General features: G+C 28.6%; 1 protein-coding gene across 1 annotated transcript; it reads left to right on the top strand.

Annotated features, from left to right (window-relative positions):
* Positions 1 to 4,335: 4,335 nt before the first annotated feature.
* Positions 4,336 to 10,226, top strand: LOC107865647 (glycine-rich cell wall structural protein). Its single transcript, XM_047410288.1, has 3 exons — positions 4,336 to 4,516; positions 5,033 to 5,236; positions 9,713 to 10,226. Exons 1-3 carry the CDS (start codon positions 4,402 to 4,404, stop codon positions 10,009 to 10,011), a joined length of 618 nt encoding a protein of 205 aa, XP_047266244.1. The 5' UTR covers positions 4,336 to 4,401; the 3' UTR covers positions 10,012 to 10,226.

Raw genomic sequence — 10,226 nt, 5'->3', positions numbered from 1 at the left:
GATTGGGCCGGGTCGGCCCAGCCCACTTGACACCCTTATCTTTAGTAGAGGTGTACATAGTATGATATGATACGGTATTTGAAATTTTGATATTTGATTCTCATATACTATATCATTACCATATCAAATTATTTTGGTATGGTTCATTATTTTGAAGTTTAATTTTGATATTTTGCTATATGATAATTGATAATAACAATTTGTTCAATTTTGACAATATATACTCATATAATAGAGTATTATGACTTGAAAATTACACATGTAGAAATATATATTCAAAAAATGTACAAACAATTCCTTTTGATAATCAATTACTTAAAAAAAAAACATTTCAATAAAGAAGAGTAGTCAAAGTTTCAACATCTAAACATCTCATCTTATACTAATACCGGACTATTTTTTGTTAGTATTTCAATAATATACACAAATTCTTATTCCATATTTCAGTATATTATTTATAAATATCAAATACCGTATCAAATATAAAAAAATAAAAATTAAAATGTATGCCATATATCATAACCAAATATGATAATATCAAAACTACGATATCAAATATTTTAATTCAGTAAAATAATTTGGTATATACCATACCATGGCCATCCCTACTCGTTAATTTGTGATGGAAGAAGAAAGTGAATCCTAAAAGTGCCCATCATTATATACTTAAAGGACTATAAATGCTAATGGTCAAACTTGAGGGACTATTTTGATCCTTTTCTCAGAAGTTCCCTTGTCAGTTAATTTATAAGGTAAATCGCGTCGATATGGAGCCCGTTTTACATGCATTTGTTATTTTCCAAAAAACCACACGTGCTACCTTACATAATGGTCCAAATGAGACACACAATAAAAATAGATGTTGAATAATACTTATTTAATTTAAAAAATAATAAATCATTTATTATTTATCTATTACATTAAAAATAGATATTTAATAATAATTATTCAATTTAAAAAATTAATGAGTAATTTATCCATTTATGTCTATTTTATTCTTAGTTGTTAACTATAGTCATCACCCAATATGTTTCTCAAAACATTCCATTTTGTTTGATCAATATTTAAAATAGATGTTTCAATTTACTTATCCATTTTCACAAATCAAGAGTCTTATTTATTGCTTCTTTCCTATACTACCCTTAGTATCAAATAAGTGAAAAAAATGATGGATCTCGATGTTCAATTTCTGTTTTGCTTTAGGACTCTTATGCGTTATTGAGTTTCAAATCATTTATCCCGTTTCTTTTTTACATGTTTCTTTTGTGTCATCATCGAGTAATTGAAGTGTTTGTGGTCTTCAGAACAATTACTATTAAAGGTAAAATTAAAAAAAAAATAATTAATTTTATCTTAAACTTTCAAAATGATAAATAATTTGAGACAAATATTATTAAAAATTATAATAGATAATTTGAGACAAAATTAAGGAGTATAAATTTATCTTAAATACATATTTGTTTTATGATAGTTACTCAATATATACAGATTTTAACACTTCGGCTCTTTGTACCTCCCTTTTTAATGTTCTTATATAAGCCATTTGGGACATTATATCCTCTATTATTTTTCATTCGATATTTGTTATTTATATAAATTAATTAATTTAAATTTACACAACATACGATTTAGTAAAAAAAGGAAAAACATTTTTTATTAAGAATTTTTTTTTCATATTCTGGTTATAGCATTTTCTTGCTTTGTCAACTTGTATTAAACATTGTCTTCTCTTGGTTGGATCTTGGTCCAGCCTAGCTATTTTGTAGGAGGGTTTTTTATCCATCAACTCCATTTATTGAAAGGTTATTAAAGTCTTTGACTACGTTTGGAGCTATAAAGTTTATCTTATCAAGTGAGTATAATTTTATTATTGAAAAGAGGATTGACTTTTTCAACAAATGCATGCACGTTTAATACATTCCTCGGTTTAGTTTTAGTTAGCTTTATTAACTTTACACTCTCTTTAAAAAAATATTTAATAGAAATTTATTTTACTAAAGTAAACCTATTGATTATGTATTAAAAATATAAATTTAATTATATACATTTTATATAATCATTTAATGACAGAGGTAATATTGAAAAAATACAATAAACTTTTCTTGATTTTAGAACTTAGACAACTAAAATGAAATGAATTTTTTTAACAAAATGACCAATTAATATGAAACGAAGGGAGTAGTATACAGGGATCCCTTAATTTTTATGCTACATTATTTTTTTTTTCCATCGAGTGTCCAATATCCAAATTAAAGCTCTGATTAATTCGGATCGCACATTGCAAGACCCATTCGAGAGGTGACGCTTCCAACAACATTTTCTCCATATCCAAGACTCAAACTCAAAATCTCTAATTAAAGATAAAGTAGTCCTATCACTGTGCCGTAATCCATATAGATATGCTGGTATGTTTCAAGCAATAGCTTCTAGCTAGCTAATTTATTGAATAAAATAATTTATCTAATTATTTAATTTCACCAAAAAAGTACTCCTATCCAACTGCCAACTTAATTATTATTCCCTTCATTCCTAAATACGTGCTATATATTTTTGGTTTGTACGTTCCTTAAGAAAATAATAACTAAAAGATAATTTGATGAAATTACTCTTATATATTAATCATCTCTATTTAATACTTCTCTTATTTGAACTATATTACACTAATATTTTTTCATATTTATCATTAAGGATAAAGTGAAAACAATCAATTAATTATGTCATAGTTTTCTAAAATGAAAATATTATTAAATAATTAATTTTTGGATAAATTACATAAAACAACACCTTAAGTATCCTATATTACTTAAAATCCCTTCCCACTAAATTAATTACAAAAATCCCTTCTAAATCTCTAAATAAGTTTTGTATCTGATACATAACACACAACTCCTATTTCTAAGCCCTAAATCACGTTGACATTGTTACATATAAGGAAAATTCTGACTATTAAATTATTAATCATTAGGTAAGTAATAAAAGCTAGCAATAAATTCATCTACAATTAACTCTCATTGACAAAGTTCTAAAAATAAGCAAAAAAAAGAAAGGTCGTTGTATCTGTGTTATGGCCATTGGCCGCAGAAAAAATTTCACAAACGACCTCCATTAACGTACTTTTTCATAAGTCTGTTGTTGATGTTGTAAAGAGAAAATAAAAAGTTGTGAAAAGAAATAAAAAAAAAGTCATAGTATGTGTGTTATGGCCATTGACCGCCAAAAAAATTTCACAAACAATCTCCATTAACGTACTTCTTCATAAGTCTGTTGTTGATGTTGCAAAGAGAAAAAAAAGTTGCGAAAAGAGATCCATTACCAAAGGTATGATTTTTATGTATCGGATTGATAAATTTCATCCATATACATTCTATTTATGTATCATAATGTACAATTAAACAAACGGAACTATAAATATTATTTCTGATACATAGATATTTTTTTGACAGAGAAATTACATACATTTTGATACATAAAACTATTTCTGACGGAGGTAATTAATGATTTCTGATACATTCAATATATAATTCTTATTCTGATACATAAATATAAAGAAATTAAGTTTTAAATTCATTTTCTGATACATAGATATTTTTTTTGACAGAAATATTACGTGCATTCTGATACATAAAACTATTTCTGACAGAGGTAATCAATGATTTTCGATGCATCCAATATATATTTCTTATTCTGATACATGAATATAAAAAAAATAAGTTTTAAATTCGTTTTCTGATACATAGAAAGATATATATATATATGTGTGTGTGTGTGTGTGTGTGTGATATGAGATTCGCCTGATACATCAGATTCTTATAGTATGTTCAATTTTTTTCTGAACGCAAGGAATGAGATATGTTATGATGAACATGGAATGAACGATTGGAGAATAAATTAGTTTGGAAGATTATGATTAATGAAGATTGATTTGATTATTCAAATTTCAAATAATGAAGTTGTTGAGGATTTTATGTAATTAAATGGAAAAAATCTTAAATTGAATGTGTTAATTCCTCAATTGTAGGCACTTTTACTGTTTTTTCTTTTTTTATCTCCAACTAATTGGTTAGTAATGTATCATATGGTGATGTATCGGGAGGTTAAATAATGTATCATATCCGAGATATCATGTAATTAATATAAAAGTTAGGAGAGAGAGTAATTAAGTAGCAAAGTGTTGAGATTTATGTTGTTTACCCTTAATTTTAACACGGACGACAAGTATTTAGAAATAAATGGAATAACCGTACCAATAGTTCATTAATGCCGCCATCTTCAAATCTTTGCCTTTTTCATGCTATAAATAAAGGCAAAATATTCATTAGTTTCTTCATCTTCTTCACATATAATCATCATAACTCAAGTAGCTAGTAATAGTTATAAAGTTTTTAAGCAAGAAAAAGGAAAATGGGATTAAAGGCTTTTATTATTTTAAGCTTTGTTTTGGCTATTTTTGTTATTTTAAAATCAGATGTTGCAGCTAGGGAGTTGGCAGAGAGCTCCACCAATACTGTGGAAATGAGTAAGCTTCCTCTCTCGTATGCTATCAGTGTATATAAGTTAATACTGTATGCATGTACATACAAATATTGTATATTCCACGTTCTAAAAGACCGTATATGCTAGACGTTTTAAAAGAAAATATTGTCACTATTCTTTTCGATACATAACTTAAATGTATACATGTGTTTTAAACGCATTATATTTAAATTTTGAACGTGCTTATGATTATTGTCACTATTCTTTTCGATACATAACTTAAATGTATAAATGTGTTTTATGCGCATTAAATTGAAATCTTGAATGTGCTTATGATTGTTGTCACTATTCTTTTTGATACATAACTTACAATGTATACATATGTTTTGAGCGCATTAAATTTAAATCTTGAGCGTGCTTATGATTATTGTCACTATTCCTTTTGATACATAAATGTATACATGTGTCTTGAGTGCATTAAATTTAAATCTTGAACGCGCTTATAATTATAGTGACTATCCATCTAAACATGAACATTCATGTATGATTTTTGTTGCAGCTAAGACCTTCGAGAAGGCAAATGAGGTCAATGACGCGAAATATCCAGGGGGAGGGTACCCCGGAGGAGGTTATGGAGGGTACCCTGGTGGGTACCCGGGGCGTTGGTATGGTGGAGGATACCCTGGAGGCGAATACTGCCGCTATGGTTGTTGCCGAAGGAATTACTATGGTGATGTTTGTTATAGGTGTTGTAATTACCCTTGAAAGTGAAGTTATGGATAGTAGTAATAATATGTAATGTGTGTTTTAGTAGTAGTAATAGTTTGTTGAATAAATGGTAGGAAAAAGTCGAGGGTTTATCATAAACAACCTTTGATCTACTTTATAAAAATAGAGAAAAAATCTGCGTATACTTCATTTTCTTCAGACTATACTTATGAAATTATACTGATTATGTTGTTGTTTTCTGTTGAATAAATGTATCCTCCATCCACTTATGGTAAAATGTTATCTTTTCATTAATTTCTATATATATGTACTCTCTCTCTCTATATATATTTGATATCTAACTATTGTTCAGATATCGTTTAATTAAGCAATTAAATGTATATCTATAATGATAATTTATATTTTTCTGATGAGACTGTTACACAATTCATAAATATATATAATATACCATAACATTTAAGATGTCTTGAATTCAAACTCAATTGGTTGTCCAGAAATTATAATAAGGATAGAAAAACTTTTATATGGGACGAAAATCTGATGAGACTGTTACGTTAATTCAATATATATAATATATCATAAAATTCAAGATGTCTTGAGTTAAAGTTATCCTAAGATTATAATCTGTATAAAAAACCTTCTATTTGAGACAAAAATCTGATTATTTTGATATAATAATATTTATCCTGATTTTAGCTAATGTTCATATATAAGCAAACAAATTTAATCTCATATTTTATAGAGGGATTGATATTCCCCTAATTAATCCATGCATGTGACCAAACGACTCTTATTATTATCCTGATATTTATTGTAGCGTACCTAAAAGTTTAATTTACAAATAAGATTTCAAATTTCAAAACATGCTAACAAATATTTAAAGAAAACATATTATTTTACATTCTAAACGATGTTATGGACTAGTACGAGGCATATTATGAAGTATATAACAAAGTTTGAAATTAAAATAACTTAAGCTAAATATCATATAGATCGTATAAGAATTTCAAAATAATGATAATATTGGCCGCCAAGGATGGCAGGGCAAGCGAAAGAGAAAGTAACAACACCCAACGAATGCACAAGCTAGGCGTATGGGTTGGGAAAATAGATCGCACTCATTTCTATTTTTTTCAAGTTTTTATTTGGATTAGAAACATATAGTATATGTTAAAATTTGCATATATTATATGTTAAAATTCACTGGTAAGATTAAATTGATTAAAGTTTAAATTTCTAACCATGATTTAAATAATTAATATTTCATATATTTGTTTCCAAAAATTTAAGTAATCATACCATCATAGCTACGTATTCTCGTGTCCATAATTTATTTAATTTTTTGGATTGGCTGTATCTATCTTCCATTTTTTTTTCTGGATTGATAATTTACCATCTATCTTTCGATTTTGTTTTGAGTTAATATTTTGAAATGGAAAAAAAAAAAGATTAAATGTTGTTTAAAAGAAGTTCAGCGTTGACATAGGGATCGGAAGAGATGTTATCGTATAAATAAAGGAATTAATTATTTAAATTATGATTAGAATTTAAATTAGATCAATTAAATCTTAATCATTAATTTTAAGTTAGATCGTCTCCCAATTTGAGAAAACTGAGAAAGAGAAATAGAGAAGAGCTCCATTTTGATAATTCGTGTGAGTTGACTTTTTTTTTTTTTTTTTTTTTTATTTTTTTTTTTAAAGTTAACTTCCTATATGATATACTTCTTCCGTTTCTAAATAAGTAATCGCTCGTAACAAAGGTGATACGGAAAGAGCTTGCAATCATAATAAAATTTGATGAAACAAGAATTTTTATAATAAATTGCGTGGGTACACTTCTGTGCCTCCCTAGATTCTTCTCTGTTGATAATCTCAATAATTCGAGGGCCCGTTAATAGCGTATTTCTCGAATATAAGAAGATGTGAACCTCACGATATATTTGAGCGCAAGGAACATCGTTTAGACTTTGAGAAAGGCATTATTTGACGCTTTGATCTCATTATGAACAACATCTCATGGATTTATGAGATATTGGAGATGTCTCGTTGAGGAAATATATAGGTTACCCTTTAAATATGCATGATTTAGGATTTAAAATAAAATTATCTCTAAGCTAGGTTTAGGATAAAATAACCTCCAATAACTCTAACCGAAATTGAATTATTCCAATAGAGTCACAAAATTTCAAATGTCTAGTTTTTAGCTTACATTCAAGATGCGATTGAAAATAGATCATGCTTTTATTAAATAACAAACTAATTTGTCTTTAACTCCAAAATCTGTACATTCTAGAGAAACTAAATCCTAATTAATCATTCATTCCAACAACTATTCCTTCAAAAGGTGTTCAAAGCAAACTAAACTCTTAACAACTTTGCAACCAGAATAAAACTAGACAATGTCCTAACTCATACTCCATAGGCTTGAATTAGTGGGGCTAATAATTAGAAAATTGTGTATTAGCTTGGGCTAGTACCATAACTCTCATAGACAGCGGCAGGGCGTATAGATAGAAAAGTGTGGACGACATGTATTACGGTAGATAGAGGCGGAGCTACAATTTTTATTAAGGGGTTTATAATTTAAAGAAAAACTGGTGGAAGAGATTCAACATCTACTATATATACATAAAAAGTTAATTTTAGTCAAGTATAAACTGTATGATCGAATGAACCCCTGACAAAAGGATGGCTCCACCCCTGAGTGTAGATGGGTAGTTGGGGGAACGTAGTGCTACGCTTATTCTTGGAGTTTTGATGATGTTTGTTGTTTGGGTAGATCGAGGATAGTATTATTTGGTGGCTGTCTTGTTATGGTTATTATCTCTTGTTGTGCTACTACTTATTGCTTCTTGTTCGGATATTATGTCCTTTTCTATAGTGATTTTGTCTTGAGCTGGGGGATTATCGAAAATGATCTCTCTATTTTACCTCCGAGGTAGAGGTTGTTGTTGTTGTTGCTGCTGCAGGGCAGAGCGCCAATCTCGAAATCCACTGGGGTAATCTTAAAGTTGTCTTGTTAGAATATGTAATTGTCTTTGTGCACAAACACAAAAGCATCTAGAAGACATTCGCGAATGAATTTTTGCAATGAAAATGGTGCGTGGTTCAATTACAACTCCATATGCGCATTGTCAAACAACAAATTTTTGTGAAGAGAATCCAATTGAATAAAGTGAATTCTTCAACTTTAATTTCTCTTTCTTGATAAAAATCATGTCTTCGCCACTTAGTAATTAGCATAGGCCTCCACGAAAGCCTAAAAAATTATGTATACATTCGCTCTAGCTAAAACTCAAGTACCTTATGCTCATTCATACTCTTTTAATTTCATCCGAACCCCTTCGGTGGAAAATCATATTATATGTAAGATTAAAATAATTATGTAAAGAGAAATTCATGTTCACTTCTTATCTATTTTTTTCAGTAAAATTACAAACATAATATGTTGTAATTAGTGATATATTTAAAACTTTAAATTCTAAAAACGCAAGACTATTATATTCTTTTTGTCCCAATCTATATGACATAGTTTGACTTTCAACACTAAAATAAAAAATTCTTTTAAGGGGATTATTCATATGATCTTTAAATATTTTAAATTATTAATTCTTGTAGTACTTTTTATGTTGTTTCTAAATATATATAAATTATCTTTCAAAAGTTTCAAAGATTGTATGTTTGAGTATATGATCAAAATAAAGAAGTTTGACTTTCACTCGAAATCTTAACTGTCATATAAATTGGGATGAAAAGAGTAACAATTCTTGCTTTATTGAAAAGTCTGAGGCTAAAATGTCTATGCAATCTGCCAACTAAACTAATAACTAGTCCATACACTCATTAATTACTCCAATATATACAAAATATTCAGATGATTATGCTATAAATAGAGGCAAAATGTTCATTAGTTTCCTCATCTTTCTTAAAGTTACCACAGCTAAATTAGTTGTTATATAAGATAAATATAGTTTGACAAGAAGAAAAAATGGGATCAAAGGCTTTTATGCTTATTGTTTTGGCTATTTTACTCGTGATAACATCAAAAGTTGCAGCTAGAGAGTTGGTTGACTGTAAGCTTATTTTCTTACAACTATATATCTCAGTTAATTTCAACTTATGTGACTATAACATTCAAATATATTATTAACATAGAATATATCATACCAGTAATATTATGATGAAATACGTTGTGATTATCACGTAGTTTGTTGTATATATACTCGAACTTGATATTACATATAAGCATCGTTATATGTAATATCAACATAAAGTATGATCACAATACAGATTTGATCGTCTCTATTTCTTATTTTTTATACTCATGTCCATGAGGGTAAAGTTCGACTCCTCTTACTTGTACTTCCTTACAGAGATTTTATATAATATTATTAATAAAATAAGTCGTCAAGGTATCCTGTCTGGTGATATATTAGCTTTCGATTCAAAAAGCAAAAAACAAATACAAGCTAGCTAACATGCATATGTTTGATTATTGGTGCATGCAGCAAAAGCATCGTCGGATAGACCAATTGACACCCCCAAATTTCTAGGAGGTGAAGTTCCAGGATTTGTAGGAGGCGTATTTGGAGGATTTCCGAGAACAGGATATGGTGGATACCCTGTTGGTGGGTTTGGTGGACCTGGTGGTGGATATGGCGGATTTGGTGGATACCCTGGTAGTGGTGGTCGAGGATATTATGGAGGTTATCCATTTAGAGGAGGATATGGTGGATTTTATCCTGGTGGTGGTTATGGCGGAGGATATCCTAGAGGTGGTTGGTACGGAGTATTGCCTCGCAACTAATAATTAATTAATTAGGTTATAAGGAATACATATGAAGAAATATTTATGGTGGTTAGTTATATATTTGTACTTTATGTTTTAATAACAGTTTTATGTTGCAACTTGCAAGTATGAATAAATATTGTATCGTAAGTCTCCATTCACTTACTACTATGGATGGATGGTCATGTCATGTTTCTTTATATAAATAATAAATATATGAGAGATTACTTATA

The sequence above is a fragment of the Capsicum annuum genome, chromosome 3, assembly GCF_002878395.1.
Source record: "Capsicum annuum cultivar UCD-10X-F1 chromosome 3, UCD10Xv1.1, whole genome shotgun sequence".
NCBI lineage: Eukaryota > Viridiplantae > Streptophyta > Magnoliopsida > Solanales > Solanaceae > Capsicum > Capsicum annuum.
This window is presented reverse-complemented; position numbering and strand designations above follow the sequence as displayed.